Raw genomic sequence first — 19,142 nt, 5'->3', positions numbered from 1 at the left:
TCATCAATCCTACTGCCAAGCCAGGATAGGAAAACTCCAAGATGCCTATTTGTTGGGCTTTCTGGACCCAAGATCCACCCTACTAGAAATCTGGATTTTATGATTTAAGACAGGCTGATGCCTACAGCCAGCTACCCCCTGCCCCTTCCAAAAAATAAAAATAAAGAGACCATGAGCCTTTGAACTCCTATTCTGAATCTTATCCATCAACAATACACTACCCCAGCATGCTTCCAGGCCCAACCCTCTTTGAGTGTCTTACTGTTTTCTTCCCCTCAGTAAGTTGCACACTTATGTTGTATATGAGAAAGGTGACACATGTGAGAAAGGTGGGCTTTTTCACCAACACCTTGGGCGAGCAGATTTTGCACACGTGCTTCACATCTGTGGCCAAACTATAAAGAACCCCAAGAGACAAGAGCTCAAAGAAGAGGGCCATCTAGCTGAATAGCGGCTCATAAGCACAGCTCCCAGTTTCTAATGGGGTCTCCATCCTCTCTGTTTTTCCTTCAGTCCTCAGGAAACGAAAACCCTCCAGGGATTCCTGGGTCTGGAAGCAGAAACTGAGCAGGAGAGAATCCGAGATCCAAGCAAAACCAATTTGAGCTTCTCTAGCTAAATGCTGCAATCTGACCCTCAGACATTTAGGTTCCAATGCACCGGCTACTCACGTGGGAGCGCTGCTCAAGGCATAGTTCATGCTCCCTCTACCTGCCACCCCCCAAAAAAATGTTTAGATTATTTGTGTTGAATAAGTCAATAAAGCTTTTCCTCCACATTCAAGAGGCTTACCAAAGTTTCATGGCCCTCCCTGCTACCCAGGTGGATTCCCTAGCATCTAGTGAAGTCTGAGTCCTTCTCAGTTAGGCATCTAAGGTCTGGAGGTCAGTCCTCAGCATGTTAAAGCTTTGTTATCCAGAGTTCAAAGTTACCCACGGGGGAGGCAGCTATAAGAGAGGATTAGACAAATTCATGGAAGATAAGGCTAGCAGCCGCTACTAGCCATGAGAGCAATGTTCCCCCCTCAACTGTCGGAGGCAAACAAAAACACAAAAAACCCCTCTAGTTGCTGGGAATCACAAGTGATTGCTGCACCCGGGGCCTGCTTGCTGGCTTTCCATAGGCATCTGAATGGCCTGATCCATCAGCGCTCTTCTAACAGGGCTGGAGGGGTGGGGAGAAGGGAGTCGGGCACAATACAGGGCGAGGAAGAGTCAAGTAAAGCTTTTCGTTTCCCAAAAAATGGGGTATATTTATACGTACACAGTGTCAAAACAAAAAAGGTGAGCGAAACACCCATACGGATTCTAAATCAGGATCAAAACTCCCCAGTGGACATGGTTACTAGGTTTTCACCTCAATAGGCCTTCTTTTCCAAGAACCTCTTTTCCCCCCGCCCCGCTATCGAGGTGTATGTGTGTCTACAATCTCTTCGCTTATATGCTGCGGTCGCGTGTTTCTTTTCCATTGCTATCTTTTCCCCCACCCCACCCCAACCCCCGAAATAATTCCTCAACCACGTGCAGATCCGCCGGGGTCACCACGAGAGCTGCACCGTCGCTTCCCCCGTTAAGCAGAATGTACAAAAAGGATTCCTCTTCCACATGTGGATTCTAGACTCGTTTGGTAACGTGAGGGAGAGGGCGCGCGTCTCCCGTCTCTCCCCCCCCTTCCCCGCTTCTCTCTTCCATATTTAATTTTTTATTTTTTAGGGGCTCTCCTTCGCGTGGCTCCGCTGGTGCTTCAGCAGGTTGGCGCGGCGCGTGAAACCCTTCCCACAGTTGGAGCAGCGGTAGGGCTTGGTCCCGAAGTGGGTCCGTTGGTGGATGATGACCTCCAGGGTGGTGCCGAAGCTCCTCCCGCACTCGCTGCACTTGTAGGGCCTCTTGCCCAGGTGGCAGCGCTGGTGCTTGAAGAGCTGCGAGGTCTGGCTGAAGTGCTCGGGGCAGTCGGGGCACTTGTAGGGCTTCTCGCCCGTGTGGATGCGCTGGTGCCTCTCCAGGTGGGAGCTCCAGGCGAAGCTCTTCCCGCAGTACTGGCACTTGTGGTTCTTCTCCATGGCGTGGCCCCGCTGGTGCGCCAGGAAGGCCGAGCTGTCACCAAAGCGCTTGTCGCAGTCGCCGCACTTGTAGGGCCGCGCGTGCGAGTGCGTCTTGTTGTGCTGGAGCAGGTGCACCTTCTGGGCGAACTTCTCCCCGCAGGTGGGGCAGGGGAAGGGCCGCTCGCCCGTGTGGACGCGGCGGTGGCGCTCCAGGTGGGAGGCCCACACAAAGCCCTTGCCGCACTCCTCACACAGGTGCGTGCGCTCGCGGTGGTGGCCCCTCTGGTGGCGCATCAGCGTCTGGCGGCTGCGGTACACCTTGCCGCAGTCCTCGCAGCCCAGGTGGGTCTTCTTGTGCTCCTCCAGCTCCGAGATGAGCGCGTAGCTGCGCCAGCAGGCCGGGCAGTTATAGGGCCGCTCTCCCATGTGGTTGCGCCGGTGCTTGGCCAGGTGGGCACTCTGGCTGTAGGTCTCCCCGCACTCGGGGCACTTGAAGGGCCGCTCGCCCGTGTGGACCCGCCGGTGCCGCTCCAGGTGGGAGGCCCAGATGAAGCACTTGCCGCAGTCGGCGCACTTGTGGGGCTTCTCGGCTGTGTGGCCCTTGCGGTGGTTCTCCAGGGCCGAGCTCTGCGCAAAGCGCTTCCCGCACTCGGGGCACTTGAAGGGCTTCTCGATCAGCTGCGAGCAGCGGTGCTGCAGCAGGTGGAAGTTCTGGCTGTAGGCCTCGCCGCAGTTGAGGCACTTGAAGGGCTTCTCGCCCGTGTGCATCCGCCGGTGGCGCTCCAGGTGGGAGCTCCAGATGAAGCTCTTGCCGCAGTCTGAGCACTGGAAGGGCTTCTCCCGCGCTGCGTTGGCCTCGCTCCGCTGGCGGCCCCGGGGCGGCGCATGCAGGCTCCTCGTGCAGTCCGAGCAGCGGCTTTCCAGGCTCTTCTTCAGCGCATGCCCTCGTTGAGTCGCTTTGTCCTTCTTCACCACCGGGATGATTTTGGGGGGAGGTGGCGGCGGCGGCGGTTGCTTGGGCGGTGCGCGGCGCATCACGGGCTTGACTCGCCTGGGGGTGCTTTGAGACGTGCCTGGCCGCAGCTCCTCGGGCCCTTCGTCCTCCTCCTCTTCATCGTCCTCCTCCTCTTCCTCCTCTTCATTGTTGTTACTGTTCAGCAGCTTGTCTGCAGCTGGAAAACAAGGCAACCACCTTAGGAAGGCCAAAATGTTTGAAATTCTATAATTTCTATAATAGTAACACCTATTGATTGCAGATGAAATGTAGCAACACCCCCCTCCATAGAATCGTAGAACTGTACAGTTGGATAGTGGAAGAATAAGAAATCAAGATAACTTTTTTATATATAAAAGAACGGAAATGGTTTATTGAATATTTACAGATAATTTGTAAACAGATAAGATGATTGGCAGGATTATTGTAATAACCTGCTGTTTTATAATGAGAGTATGTTTTTAAAGTAGATGAATAAATTGTGGGAATCTTGAGGTTTACATCCCACATAAATGAGTAAATTAAGTAAGTTTGGATAGGTAGGCAGAAGATATTAAAAATAAATTTAAGGAACTGCAGAAAGAGGGAGAAGGAAGTCAAGCTCTGAAATGTTAATATGATTGTAAAATTAGTGAAAAGTATAAACTTGAAAAGCATAATTGTTATTTTTTAAAAAGAACTGTACAGTTGGAAGGGATCCCGAGGGTCATCTATTCCAGCCCCCTGAAATGCAGGAATCTTTTATCGAATGTGAGCCTTGAACCCTGAGATTTAGAGAATAAACTATCCAGAAGTTGCCCCAAAGGAATGCAGTACAAGCATTAACATAGCAACCGTAAAATCAGCCAAGTCACACCTTAGTTGTAAAGCATCAATCAACTCTAACCCATTAGCAGTTTACATGGGCAATTAGTTCCCTTTATTGCTACCCAATTTTACAGGTAAACACATGAAATTCTGACTGCTACAATTTTAAAAAACAGCGGGGGGGGGGGAGATGTCTTTAGCCTTTGCATTATCTTACCTTTCACATCCTTGGATCCCCAGATGTTTTTGAACAACAACTCCCATCATCCTTGACCAATGGCCATACTGGCTGGGAATGATGGGAGCTGTAGTCCAACAATGTCCAGGGACCCAAAGTTTAGAAAGGCTGCATTAATAGCATCTTGACTTTTTTTGTAAGCCGCTTGGGGGGGAGTAGGACTTGGGAGAACAGGGTTCAAATCTCCATTCAACCATGAAGCTCATTGGCATAACCTTTGGCCAATCTCTCCCTCCCTCCCTAACCTACCTCACAGGGTTGTTGTGAGGAGAAAATGAGAAGAAAGAGAACAACATAGTGCACTTCCGAGCTCCTTGGAGGAGACAGTGATATATAAATGTAAGAAATAAAAACAGGATACAAACTCAAGCTTAACACTAAAAAGTCAGGGTGACTGGGGGGAGGGAGTGTAAAAAAGAGTTACTTCCACTTTAATTACTTTTTCTCCCAAGTGTCTATTTTAAAATGCTGCAGGCAAAGTATTTTTTTATTTTTGTGCAGCATTACAGGCGACTTTAATAACAACAGGAAGAAAGGGATGGGCATATGTGATAAGAAAACAGAAAAGGTGGTTAAGTCCAGAGCTCTCCAACATATGAAGTGCTATAGTTGTGCCATATAATACTAATTTTATTTATCTCATTTCAGGTCTGATGGTAAAAAAAAACACCCGAGAGCGGTTTGCAAAATGTATGCAGAACGTCTTTCCCAGTTCCACTGCATTAAAAACAGAAACATCACCATCAACCATCACTATCAGTTGTGGGGGAACCGTTGGCCCGCCAGAGGTTGCTCAACTACAACTCCCATCAGTCCCAGCAAACCTGGCTCAGGCCAGGCATGGTGGGAGTTGTGATTGAGCAAGATCTGGAGGGCCAAAGGCACCCCACAGCTGAACTGCATCAAGGAACAGACGCAAAAACTCCACACACAAAATGTCTGGGATGCAAAGACTGGCATACAGGAGTTCTGGAACTCTGGACAAAAATAAGGGCAGGGGACTCAGAAGAGACAGGCATCTTGCAGCACAGGAAAAACAAATGGGACCAAGGAGGCTCAGGGTGACCAAGAAAGGAGCTTTAGGGTGTAGGAAGAAATGGGGTGAAAGAGATAATAATAATTAATAATAATTTATTATTTATACCCCACCCATCTGGCTGGTCTTCCCCAGCCACTCTGGGCGGCTTCCAACCAAATATTAAACTACAGTAACACATCAAACATTAAAAGCTTCCCTAAACAGGGCTGCCTTCAGATGTCTTCTAAAAGTTTGGTAGTTGTTGTTCTCTTTGACATCTGGTGGGCGGGCGTTCCACAGGGCGGGCGCCACTACCGAGAAGGCCTTCTGAGATAGCCCAAAAGTCCCTGGGAGGGTAATTAAAGGCACAATCGCTCCATATATTTAAAGCACTATGATACAGCTTTAAACAGGTGTGGCTCCCCCCCCACCCCAATGATTCCAGGAACTGTAGTTTGCTAAGGGTGCCAAGAGTTGTTGAGGGGAGGCACTATTCACAGAACGATAATTCCCAGAGTTCCCTGGGAGGATGGGTTGGCTGCTAAACCACTCTGGGAATTAAGAGCACTAGGAAGGGAATAGGGGTCTCTTTTAACAGCTCCCAGCACCCTTTGCAAACTACAGCTCCCAGAAGATGCAGTGCAAAAGTGGCCCAAGATGGTATCTATCCCCCAGGGACTAAAAGAAAAGGAAGCATCGGGTTGGTCCATGTTAGAACAAAATGCTGGACAAGGTGGCATCCAGCAGAGTTCCTTTTAGCTTCTTATGAAGGTGAAACATGCAAGGTTGTTGGAAATTGGGACTCTGGCAGCGTGGGGAAAGGGGCAAGAGTGAGGAGGGTGGGCGTAGGAAATAGGAGACGACGGCAAAACAGGAACCTGCTAAAGAACGCACCTGGCAAAAACGATACCCAATTCCAAAAAATAAATACTCACCAGGAAGAACAGGGAAGAAGAAAACCGGAATCTCAGCCCCTGTGTTCCTTGCTTCCATTGAAGCAGCCTGCCTCTCTCCTCTCAGGGAGGCAGCTGAGGGAGGGAGAAGGGCAATTTATTGGCTGAAAAGGGCATTCACTCTCTTTGTGGGTGGGGTCTTTAAAGAGCATCTCCTGGGGCATATTTAAGCCAAGGTGCTTAAAGGACTATTTAAGACAAACCCAGGCTCCTTTCTCTTAGCCCTGCAGGACCCTCCGACCCCCCCCCATGCCCCCAAGGTAAAGGAAATGCAAACTGTCTCCAAATCTCTGTGGATAACAGCAGGGATGTAGGTGATCCACAGGCAGAAAATGGGGGAAAGAGCTGGGAAACAAAGGCATTAAATGGCCAGTTTCTTATTAGAAAAGAAAGCTTGATGGATCCTCAAGTGGCAAGAATAGTAACAGGAGCTGAAGGAAGAACCTGTGCTTGATTTCTCAGCACTGTTGTGGAACCAGCAGACAAATTGGTTCCAGGTGCTATGGAAGCCTTGATGGCCAGAGAAAGCTGCTTCCTTAAAGGGTTGCAGAAAGTATAGGGTACTTTTCCCCCCAAGTTTACATGCCCAGTGAAGAGGTTCTGTGTTATGCCAAGTGAGTAAAAAGTGCTTTGTTTAATGCTGAACAGAAAGAGAGGCCTCTTCAATTTTTATTGGGTTATAACCATTTAGATCAGTCTTTCTCAACCTTGCATTCCTGAATGTTGCTGGACCACAACTCCCATCATTGCTAGCTAACACGGCCAGTGGTCAAGGATTATGGGAGTTGTAGTTCAAAAAACATCTGCGGACCCGAGCTTGAGAAAGACTGGCTTAGATAGTGGAGTTAAGTTTTTAATGTTTGATGTTTGATAACGCTTTTATATGTGTTGGAAGCCGCCCAGAATGGCTGGGGCAACCCAGCCAGATGGGTAGGGTGCTAATAATGCTAACAATAATTTATATTTATAATTTTTATTAAATTGTATTATATTATATATTATATATTATATATTATATATTATATATTATATATTATATATTATATATTATATATTATATATTATATATTATATATTATATATTATATATTATATATTATATAATATTATTACAGTGGTACCTCGGGTTAAGAACTTTGCTTCAGGATGAGAACAGAAATCGTGCAGCAGTGGCAGCGGGAGGCCCCATTAGCTAAAGTGGTGCTTTAGGTTAAGAACAGTTTCAGGTTAAGAACGGACCTCCGGAACGAATTAACCTGAGGTACCACTATATATTATATTATATTCTGGAAACCTGTTTCCTAAACCTATGGATGATACAGAATGTGTAGCCAGGTTTTCCAAGTTTAATGAGCAGGCCTTTTCATACCTAGGATTCTGTCTTCTCAAACGTTAGAACTGGAGCACCGTACATTTCACACAAGACAAGATGCATCTTTAAAAAGTCCTAAAGATCTCACAGCAGCTTCTTGCTCTGCCTGCGGCTACAATTGGTCCTTACAAAAAGTGACCCCCACAAAAGTGGAACTTGCTTCTGCACAAGTAGGCCCAGAAGGGGGATAAAAGCCGAGGCACTGAGCGACTCAGCACCCTAACCCTATCCATACTTCCACACCATCCATGGGGCATCTTCCATGAGTGTTGTATGGGATTGCAAACCTGACACGGGTTGTCTTGGGTGTTCTGGAACCGGTGTATTAAACGTAAATCTGCCCTTATTCCCTTATGGGGGACACAAGAGCCCTAATACAGTCCTTTGCAGGTTCTCCATCGGTGGAGGTAACCTGCCAGACAGGAGGTAAACAAAGCACTCAGATTTCTGTTGTAGGCCGCCCTTTCTGTGATGTAGGTATGATGTATCTGGAGGGTAGTCTTGGACTCCAAGGCGGGCAATTTAAAATGTCTATATAAGGGCGGGCACACCTTTGTTCAGGGTCCTCCTCCTTCTGCGTGTGAAGGGGGCACCCTGTTGCAACAGTTCAGTAAAGATCAGGCTTACTAGCTGCTTTGCTCCTTAATATTCTCTGGTTTGCCTCTGTTATTTTCTCTGACTGATGGAGAACCTGCAAAGGACTCTACAAGGGCTCTTGTGTCCCCCATAAGGGAATAAGGGCAGATTTACGTTTGTTACACAGGTGAGGTATGGAAGCCAGCCTCGGGGGGCGGGGAGCCAAAGTCCATCCTTCTGTGCTTTCACATTACCAAGAAAGGTATCCTTCCCTTGTGTTGACACTGTACTGGCAGGCACTGGCTCAGCTCCTGAGTCCTGACAAGTTAGGCTTATAGAACTGTAGAGCTGGAAGGGGTCCCCCCCCCCCCCGAGAGTCATCTATTCCAACCCCCTGCAATGCAGGAATCTCAGCTAAGGCTCCTGGAACAACTTCTTGCTGGCACTGAAACCCAGAAGATACTGCTGTTAGAAGCCGAGTCCTTCAGTTTGGAACGTAACCAGAGACTTTACGGAGGTCATTTTTCACTCAGGAGTCCCATGAACTGCAAGAAGATCAAACCTATCCATTCTTAAGGAAATCAGCCCTGAGTGCTCACTGGAAGGACAGACCCTGAAGCTGAGGCTCCAATACTTTGGCTACCTCATGAGAAGAGAAGACTCCCTGGAAAAGACCCTGATGCTGGGAAAGATGGAGGGCACAAGGAGAAGGGGACGACAGAGGACGAGATGGTTGGACAGTGTTCTGGAAGATACCGGCATGAGTTTGACCAAACTGCGGGAGGCAGTGGAAGACAGGAGTGCCTGGCGTGCTCTGGTCCACGGGGTCACGAAGAGTCGGACACGACTAAATGACAACAAAATTAATTCTGGGAATTAGGCGAAAGAACTGCATGAGGGGGAGAATTGCCCCCCCGGCACAGAGTAGCTTTTCCACTGCCATTTTCATGGGCGGGGGCCTCGCCCTGCTACCCATGGCAGCAATACTTAGAACATGTGGGGGGTGGGGATGGTTTGGAAGCACCATGGCAGAGATAGAAGTTTCCTGGGCTCCCATATGCTCTAGCATGGCCTGTGGTCAGAGATGACGGAAACATCTGGGGAGTCGGAACAGGCTCCCCATCCCTAGGCTGGGGGGGGGGTTTCTGAACTCCCTGTTCAAGTCGGGCAGAGCAGCCAGGGGAGAGGTCTGACTGAAGCCCTCGTACGCCTCACGTCCAGCACGTTGTGTCAAAGCAAGCGAGAGTTGTTATGCAGGGACTAAGCACACACGTCTGGGCTTATGCGGCCTGTTTGACAGGTTTTGGACCTGCCTATTTGGAATGTTATTCCCTAGGGAGGAATGTTGCACATACAGTGCTACCTCGGGTTAAGAACTTAATTTGTTCTGGAGGTCTGTTCTTAACCTGAAACTGTTCTTAACCTGAAGCACCACTTTAGCTAATGGGGCCTCCCACTGCTGCCGCACCGCCGGAACCCGATTTCTGTTCTCATCCTGAAGCAAAGTTCTTAACCCGAGGTACTATTTCTGGGTTAGCAGAATCTGTAACCTGAAGCGTCTCTAACCCGAGGTACCACCGTAATGCAAAACCAAGAGCTTCCCTAGGCAAGACGAGAGGAGCTCCTGTCAAATGGGGAGCTGGGTGCCCAGAAAACTGGTGTCGGAACCTCACTATCTGAAATTTTGTGCTTGTACCCCATTAGCTCCTTGAGGTGGGAAAGCTGTGTGTCTTTTTCCCAGCCAAGTTCTTCATTTGCTCCCTGGGAATTTAAAACGCGTGCAACTGTGACTATAAACTGTAACCTGGTAGATTTCTGCTTCCTAATAATAATAATAATAATAATAATAATAATAATAATAATAATAATTTTATTCACACCCCACCCATCTGGCTGGGTTTCCCCAGCCACTCTGGGCAGCTGACAGCACATATGAGATTTTGCCTCTGCTATGGGTCCAATTGCCAAATCTCTCAGGCCATTCTCATCTAAGAATAAGGAGTCTGAGGGTCTCTTGTGGCTTTTTTTCTCTCTTTCTGGGAGATTCCCACTGCTTTCCCCCCCACCCACCTTTTTTTCAGGACAAAGAACACCACTTCCCTGAAAATGTTATCAGTGATAGCTGCTGTTCAGGGGAGGCAAAGAGAGGTCTTCTTTATAGCGTGCACACACAAAAAAGAGGAGAAAAACCAAGTGCGAACAGAAGAGGAGAACCGATACAAAGCGGAAGGGAAATGGGATTCTTACCAAGAGACATCAGCGTCTCGTAGCTCTCCTGCATGACATCTCGATATAGTGCCCTCTGTCGCGGGTCCAGGTACACCCACGGCTCCATGGCAGAAAAGAGTTCTCAGGAATCCAGCAGCACCTACCAACAACAAATGAAACCCATTCAACATCTGCCTCTTTATTGGAATGGACTACTTAGGGGTAGGGATGCGGGTGGTGCTGTGGGTTAAACCACAGAGCCTAGGACTTGCTGATCAGAAGGTCAAGCAGTTCGAATCCCCGCGACGGGGTGAGCTCCCATTGTTTGGTCCCTGCTCCTGCCAACCTAGCAGTTTGAAAGCACGCCAGTGTAAGTAGATAAATAGGTACTGCTCCGGCGGGAAGGTAAACAGCGTTTCCGTGCGCTGCTCTGGTTCGCCAGAAGCGGCTTAGTCATGCTGGCCACATGACCCGGAAGCTGTACGCCGGCTCCCTCGGCCAATAAAGCGAGATGAGCACCGCAACCCCAGAGTCAGCCACGAATGGACCTAATGGTCAGGGGTCCTTTAACCTTTACCGTTACTACTTAGGGGTGGTTTAGCTGCAACCCTCTGGAGACCATTGAACAACATCTCCCATCATCTCAGACTGTTAGCTGTGCTGGCTGGGGGCTGGTGGGACTTGGGAGTCCAAAGGCATCCATTCAGAGGACCACAGGTCTCCCCACATCGGGCCCCTGCTATGCCTTAGAGAACATTAGGAGGAGAAGCAACAGGTTTCTTTCCTCATAAAATCACCAGCCAACAGCAGGTTAATGGACAAGAGGAGACAGCCTGGTTAAAGGCCTTTCCACTGGATTCAGTACACAGTGTTGCAACCTCTGCAGGTGTGCTGGGTTTTAAATATACTCCCTGCCTTCTTTCACAGGCATGATAAGAAGTGTTATATGCGTACATAGCACTGTTATTCTGAGAGGCCCAGGAAAGGACCAAATTAAGGTGTTTTTACAACAAATGGAAAAGTTGGAATTTGGCAAATGGCGACTCCGGCACACCTTCATTGCAAGGTCTGGAAGTAGGACTTTTTCAAAAATAAACACACATACACATCTGCCATTGATGCTTTCACTGAGATTCCTGCATTGCAGGGGGTTGGACTGAATGACCCTCAGGGTCCCTTCCAATTCTACAATTCTGTGATTCTGTGAACTGTATAAATATGCTCTACAAACTCACCCATAGCCAGAATTCCAAGAGTGGAAGCCAAAAAAAACCCCAGTCTCTAACAGAGCATAGGCCCGTGGGATCTCTCCCACGCCCCCACCCTCCACACAAGTGGGATCCAACTGAGTCCTACTAAGAGTAGACCCATTGGAATTAACGAATGCAAGTTGATGGTTTAGTGGGTCTACTCTGAGTAGGACTAGCATGGGCTACAACCCAATTTATTTATTAAACTTTCTTATAGCAGTTTCCAACCTCAGTGAGGTTTGCATAAAGCAGCAAAAACTAAACTGGAAAACACATACTTTTAGCAAAAATCAAAGCCTCAAGGCTTCAAAGGAGCAGAGCAAACCACTGAAAAGCCATGCTGAAGAAGGCTGTTTTTACCACCTGCCTATACAGCGCTGAGGGATGTGGCTCTAGCTGCCTTTCCTTCTGAAAGGCAATTTCACAGCTGAGGGTGCCGCTGCAGAAAAGGCCCCGTCTCACGTTGCAATCTATTGGGGCTTTGATTTTTTTCAAACTTCCCTAAACGTCCAAAGGGAAGGAAACCTCCAGCAGGAATGGCACTTGACATGCCACCAGCCACTGTACCCAACTAATGCCAGGAAGATACACCTTGACAGATTCTGATTTAACGTTCAGATTGCAAAAAAAAAAAAGGTTTTGCAATTGTTTCTTCACACCGAACACCTCCAAATCAAATCAGGATTAAGTGGTTTTCTAAGGACGGTGGGGGCATGGGTGCAGCGGCGTAGCGTGGGTTGTCAGCACCCGGGGCAAGGCAAGTAATTTGCGCCCCCTAACCCGGGGCAAGGCAAGTAATTTGCACCCCTAACCCCTAACCTGCCACCGCTGCCAGCTTCTTCTTGCTGCCGCCTGGGCTGGGGTATTTACGGTAAGGTAGCCCGGCGGCGGCGGCGGATCCATGTCAGGTGATCTGAGGCGAGTTGCCGCTGGCGCTGCTACCCAAACGACGCCGCTTGCCCGGAGGAGGAGGGCAGAGAGGCGAGGAAAATGCAACATGGCCCAGCCGCTGCAGCAGCGGCGGCGGCGGGGCTGTGAGGAGGGGCTGCCCTTCGCGTCCCTGACATGCGGCGAGCGCAGCGAGCACTGAGAGCCGCTGCCTGCCAGACGCCTTCAGCCCAGACGCGCGCACAGCTCGTCGGTTCCGCGAGACCTGGGGCTCTGCTACAGCCTGCGCCCGAGGCTCTTCGGCGACTCCGGAGGCAGCGAGCGCCCCCCCCCCGATGTTGCGCCCGGTGCGGCCGGCCCCCCCTGCACCCCCCACGCTATGCCACTGCATGGGTGCTGTGTTCGAAATTGTGGACAAACGTCGGCTCCCTTGGCCTGAAGCGAAATAGTGGGGGGGGGGAGCACCAGCAGAGGGAGAAGGGGATACAGTGGTACCTCGGGTTAAGTACTTAATTCGTTCTGGAGGTCTGTTCTTAACCTGAAACTGTTCTTAACCTGAAGCACCACGTTAGCTAATGGGGCCTCCTGCTGCCGTCACGCCGCTGGAGCACAATTTCTGTTCTCATCCTGAAGCAAAGTTCTTAACCTGAGGTAATATTTCTGGGTTAGCGGTGTCTGTAACCTGAAGCGTATGTAACCTGAGGTACCACTGTAGTTTCATTCTCCAGGGTGAGAGAGTCCTGTTCCTGTGGATCTTGCCCAATAACCCCAGACAGGAGACAGGAGGGAGGTGGGTGATGTATATACCAGGTTGGAAAGCTTTCCCCCTCCAGACTCTTGTTGTTAAATATGGGGTTGATGTGCATTTCGCCTGGTGCTTAACTGGCTGCAGTGGGTGAGAAAAGAGGCTGCTGGCCCCCTAAGCTGAGAGCCTGTTTTTAGCACCTCCTCCTTTCTCTCACCCTCAAAGGAAGCATTTGGGGTGGTTCGCTGGACGTTCTTTCCATTGGCATTCCCGACACACATCCCAATGTGACCAACTTGGATTTGCGTTTTGTGCTTCCACAAGTGCATCTTTCTCTCGTATTAGGAGATGCTGTTTTGTTTTATTTTTAAAATTATAATGGCTTGTTTTCTTGGGAGGCTTTTGGAACTCAGCTCCACCGTGGGAAAAGCAGCGTACAAAACATTAAATGATTGATTTATTTTTTTAAGAAAGAAAAACCCTTAAGTAGCCGAATGCTGCATCGGCCTGGCAACTCAGGACGGTGCAATTGCAACATAGCAGCGCCATTTGTGAGTCTGATAGGGGCAGGAAAGGGGGTGGAAACACCAAGCTGCCCCACTTAATACCCAGAGAAAAATTCTACTACATTTAAAATGCCGCCCACTGCCCATGCCCCATTGTTGAAGCGCTTGCAAAGCTCCAGCCCTTTTGCAGGCATCCATCTCATTGGACTGTTCCTGGTTTCCATGGCGGCCAGATTCAATACAGAACAGGCTTCACTGCTCTTTAAGGATGTTTACACTACGGAGCTTATACTAATTCAACAGCCATGCCCCCCCCCCCCAAGAAACCCTGGAGATTGTGGTTCTACAGGGAGCGGAAAAGGTCTCAGAAAATCCTGTCCAATTCCACAAAAGTGGGGCCACCAGTTTCTTTCCAAAAACAGTGCCTGGCTAAACCTTTAATCTGCTCATATTCTCTGCACTGTGGCTTTTGCATAGGAATTTCTGCAGCTCTCTTCAAGTAATAAAAGCCGTCCCAAGTCTTGCTTATTTCACCTTCCAATACCAGAAGTAATGTGAATTTTTAAATTTCATTTTTAAAGCACATTGGGGCCTTCAGAGTCACAAACTCTGGACCTTCTCCCATTCAAGTTTGCCATTCTCCATCCCCTCAGTACCCACCACCCAAAAAACCTGCCATATATTGGAATCTTCTACCTGCATGACAGGACCCTGTTGTTGTGCAGACCCAGAAGCGGATGGTTTGATCCTCTCAATCAGGCATGGACCAACTCCGGCCCTCCAGATGTTTTGGAACTACAATTCCCATCATCCCCAGCTAACAGGACCAGTGGCCCGGGATGATGGGAATTGTAGTTTCAAAACATCTGGCAGGGCGGAGTTTGCCTATGCCTGCTCTTAATACAGAGGTGTGTGGGAATCTGTGGTGAGTCAGGTGCTGATGGGGACTACAATTCCCATCATCCCTGGACCCTTGGCCACCCTGACAGGGGCTGCTGGGAGTCCCAGCGATAGATATAGAAGACCACAGGTTCCCTATTGCCAGTCTAGAAGATTCCCTTCTGCTGCTTACGCAGGCTGTGATTGGCTACGTCCCAAACCAATCAGGGAGCTTCCCAGCTGAGCAGAGATTTGAACCCACAGCTCCCACACCCAAGCTTAGCATTCAGTGCACCAGGCCAGTCACAGCAACTGCAGAGCATGTGATTTAGGCTTGAACCCCAGCTTGGAACCCAAAGTATGAGCTCACTCTCCTCGGCTAGGGTTGGTATGAAGAGGTGGAAGGGGAAAAGAGACCATAAACTCCACCCTCAGCCCCTTGGAAGAAACGAGGAATATTTATCATCAACAGCACCTCGCTGATGAATATCGCTGATGGATTCTAACTCCCTGTGGGTATAATAACTCTCCCAGCAGATCTGAAAGCTGACCTCTTGCTGATTTTAATTTGATATGTACAAAAGGGTGGAATATCAAAAGGCAGAGAAAAAAATAAGAACAGGGTTGGAGAGCCACACACAAACTATTACCCAATCCGGAGCATGTTTATTTGCACAGCGGCAATACTTATTTGGATTGCTAATTTCTTGTGCAATCTGCTATTGGTTAGTCAGGTAAAGAGTCTACAAACAGGGTGTGTGAGACCAGTTGCAGTTTAGCTCTCCCAAGATTGGGAGGGAATGCTTTTTTTTAATTAAAAAAAAACACAAATAAAAAAGGGGGTGAAAAACCAGCCAGAAACTGTGATGCTTCATGTTAAAGAGATTCCGCCCTGCCTCCAAACTGGCTCCCTTCAGGAGTTTTGAACTACAACTCCCAGGTGGCTGGAGCTGATGAGAGATGTTGTCTAAGACCAGCTGGAGGGCACCAGGTTGGCAAATGATGCCTTATGCAGTTCACCTTCAGAAGGTCCAGCTCGAGATATTTAGGGCAACTCAAGGCATAAAGTCCAAACGGTGCTATGTCCTACACTGCAAGGGTTCAAAAGCAGATTAAAAATGGAGAAATCTGTGCACGCCGAAGCCGTAATTATAATACTATTGTTCAAGGTGCTGCAAGTTCTTTGTTCATAATTTGTTTGCTTTAGCGAGGCATGAGCTTTTGTATACCAGAAACCACTACATTAGAGGCATCATTTGATAAAACACGCTCTCCTCCAGGAAAGCTTAGGACATAATGTAGCACAACGTTTTTGTGGATTTTGATACAACATAATAGACTGTTGAGCAGGGGTAGCTAACTGGTCGTGCACCATATGTTGCTGAACTACAACTCCCATCAACCCTGGCCTAGGTTGGCTAGGGCAGATAGGAGCTGGAAGCCCAAAAACATCCAGGGGCTTAGTGCCCTTGCTCATCTAAACCTGGCTCTCCAACTGTTGGACTACAACTCCCATCATCGGTAGATAGCAGGACCAGTGGTTAGGGATGATGGGAATTATAGTCCAACAACAACTGGAGACCCAAGTTTGGGAAATCCTGGACTACAATAACTGGAAATGTGCCTCCATATTTTACCCAATGCTAAGACCATTTCTGTTCTTCCAATTCATATTCTAATAAGTATTTTTCCAATATTGGATTTTTTAAAAAAATTGCATGTTTTCATACTTTGCCAATTTCTTGCGTTAACACTTTAGCATGGGGCAAACTTGGCTACTTCTGAACATAGAATAAGAATTTTATTGTTGGAACTGAGCTATCCTGCAGCATCTCAGGGATCACTCTCAGCAACTTTTAAAAACACATACAAGTGCAAATATAATATTGCAATAAGCATAAATACAGCAGTATGTGATACTGGTTAATTTCTGAGATTTCAAATTGCTGTGCTCATACCGTAAGGGCCCCTGAGAACTTAACGCCCAAGGCCATGTAAGAAATCGCTTCTTCAAAAATCTTGTAAGAATTACTAATAATTCCTGGAAGCAGTAGCATTGCGAAGACTAGATACCAAGCAAGAAAACTTAACATGACAAAGGTGGGCGTAACTTCTGGTACAAAAGCGGGCAGGGACGCTGTTTTATCCCCCCCCCCCGCCGCCCCCATATTAAAGTAACCCACAAGAAAGGGCTAGGAGTCTCTGCGTGCGGATGAACAGAACGCGCTCGGCTACCACGAAACAGAAAAAAGAAAACCCGGATTGCTTGCAAATTAAAACTTTTGTGCTTGCTGCAACACGCTTACGAGGCTACCCAGAAAACTAAATCCGGGCCTTAACCCCCGAAATCTATAGGGACAGCTGGGAAACTGCTTGCTCCGATTCCACTGCAGGAGGACGCAGGAGCCCAATTCGATTTGGCCATTGATCTTCTAAGGAGGTGGAGAAAATAATCAAGTCTCCTTTTCTCTCCCTCCCCCCGGCGGCCAATTTGGCGCTCGCCCTTGTTCCCAGTCCCACCCACCCCCTGCAGCAAAATGGGCCGAGGCTTAATCGCTTCCCCCTCCTCCCCTTTAAAGGGCTCCCCACCCCTCAACCGGCAGAAGGGCTTTGCTTCGCCATCCCTTCCCTCCCACCCACCCCCACCGTGAAACAAACAAAAAAAAAAAGAGCGGGGGGGAGGAGGAGGGATCAGGGCCAATTAGTCGGCAATCCCTCCAGGCCTCGATCCCGCGCGCAGCCCCTCCCTCACCTCTCCGCGGGGATCCTCGCCTTTGGTCACCTGCAGCGCGGATCCGGCAAGTTTGCAGATCGGCCGGGGGGGGGGGTTCGTCCCTGCTGCGTGTTGTGGGGTGGGGGGGTAAAGGAGGAGGAGAAGCAGCAGCAGCCGCCGCTTCAGCTTAATCCGGATGTGCAGCGGCGGCTGACTCAGGAAACTCCGCCTCTCTCGGTGCGGGGCTGGCGAGCGGCGGCGGCGGCAGAGAAGGGCGCAGCTCGGGCGGCTGGCAGCGGGAAGGGGAGCCCTCTACTGGGCGAGGACCCCCAGATCGGGATCGCGAGTGGCTCTTGCAGCAAGGGGGTTGGGTTGGGGTGCGTGGGTGAAAGATGGGGTGGATGAAGAAGAGCTCGCTCTCTTTAATAAATAAATCGATCGATCCTATCTGGAATATATCTATATTTATGTCTTCTGGACTGGTGGCTGCTCTCATCGGAGTTTCCTTAGCGGTGACCTTAAAATGTTTCTTCTCGACCTGCCCGTGCGAGTTTTCCCGCGAAGGAAAAAGGTGCCGCCCCCCCCCCCCCGCGGAGAGTGGAAAAAGAATCTCCGTCGGCGTTCTAGATCGTTGGGCGCGTTCTAGATCGTTGGGCGCGTTCTAGAAGTCGAGCGGTTTCGGTGCGTTCTGAGGAATCCTTACCGCTGGAGGGAAATCGGAGAATTGCAAAGTTGGAAAGGGACCACGAGGGTCCAAAACCCCCATGCAATGCAGGAATCTTTCGCACAGGGGTGCCAACTGGAATAAATTATTGGGGCCCAGGTAGGCCCCCATCCCGCATCACAAGACATGGCACGCAAACACCATTTGAACGGCAATGCCTATCAAAAAAGAGGGAGGGGGGCGACCCCCTCAAATATTTTACTGGGGGGAACCAGAAGGACCTCGGCCTCTAGGAGTTGGCTCCTGTGTTTTCCTCCAACGTGGGAACCCAAGACCCTGAGATTAAGAGTCTCATGCTCTACCGACTGAGCTATGCTTGGCCCCTGAATGATCTTCCACCCACTGGAGAAGGGACTTAATTTGAAAGGGGTGAGGAAGTGGTTACCCTTCCCGATTTTATAATTTTGTCACCTCTCCGTTTCTGTTGTAGTTAGGATGTTGCCCTGGGTTACATAAAGCGACTGACCGATTTGATCAATTGCAAGCAGGACCTGAGTGCGATTCCTCTTCCCTCCTGCGGCTTCTGGCTCCAGCTGTGGAAGCAGATCATAGGGACATCATGGCTAGCAGCCACTGATAGGTCTTCTCCATAAATCTCATCAAGCCTCTTGCATAACTTGGTGGCCACCACCTCCTTCTGCAGGAACCAGTTCCATGGTTTTAACTATGCGCTGTGTGAAGAAGTGCTTTTTTTAACAAAAAAAAATCTGCCCTGATAAAGGTGAAGAGCAACTTCCAAAAAAGTGGAATGAACAATACACAGCCTTAGTCTAGCCCAGGGATGGGGAAACTTTTTCAGCCTGCGGGGGAGCTCTGAGGCCGAAAGCTACCCACCCTCCTGGTAGGCAGCCTCTGATTCAGAAAGACAGATGTGTCATACATACCTAAGCGTGTGGTTTTTCTGTTACACAATTGGTTGAGGAGCCAATAATGTTTCCTACCTACATTCCAATGTATTACTTAGACAGGCCACCACCAAGATCAACGATCTGAACACGTCTGATGTTTGGCGGCGAGTGTTCCAAGCACCACAGCTCATGGCTCTGTAAAGCCAGCGATATTGTTCGACTTGGGCATAGGAGACCTGGTTTCAACAGCTTTCTCAGCCATAAGGTTCCATACATTTAGGGATACAGTGGTACCTCGGGTTACAGACGCTTCAGGTTACAGACTCCACTAACCCAGAAATAGTACTTCGGGTTAAGAACTTTGCTTCAGGATGAGAACAGA

The 19,142-nt window shown here is 49.2% G+C and overlaps 2 protein-coding genes across 3 annotated transcripts in view; one reads left to right on the top strand and one right to left on the bottom strand.

Annotated features, from left to right (window-relative positions):
• LOC309336669 (uncharacterized protein) overlaps nucleotides 1-19,142 on the top strand; it is a 74,232-nt gene that overhangs the window by 45,164 nt on the left and 9,926 nt on the right. The window lies entirely within an intron of this gene.
• LOC309336848 (uncharacterized protein) lies at nucleotides 1,226-17,763 on the bottom strand. Of its 2 annotated transcripts, none has more exons than XM_081853271.1 (3): nucleotides 17,228-17,763; nucleotides 10,247-10,367; nucleotides 1,226-3,213 (listed from the first exon to the last, which is right to left on the bottom strand). In XM_081853271.1, the coding sequence occupies exons 2-3, from the start codon at nucleotides 10,332-10,334 to the stop codon at nucleotides 1,709-1,711; spliced, it is 1,593 nt and encodes a 530-aa protein (XP_081709397.1). In that variant the 5' UTR covers nucleotides 10,335-10,367; nucleotides 17,228-17,763; the 3' UTR covers nucleotides 1,226-1,708. The 2 variants fall into 2 exon arrangements, with proteins under 2 accessions (XP_081709397.1, XP_081709398.1); XM_081853272.1 differs by having other exon boundaries at nucleotides 17,258-17,763.

The sequence above is a fragment of the Podarcis erhardii genome, assembly GCF_964252035.2.
Source record: "Podarcis erhardii genome assembly, chromosome: 2".
NCBI classification, from domain to species: Eukaryota; Metazoa; Chordata; class Lepidosauria; order Squamata; family Lacertidae; genus Podarcis; species Podarcis erhardii.
This window is presented reverse-complemented; position numbering and strand designations above follow the sequence as displayed.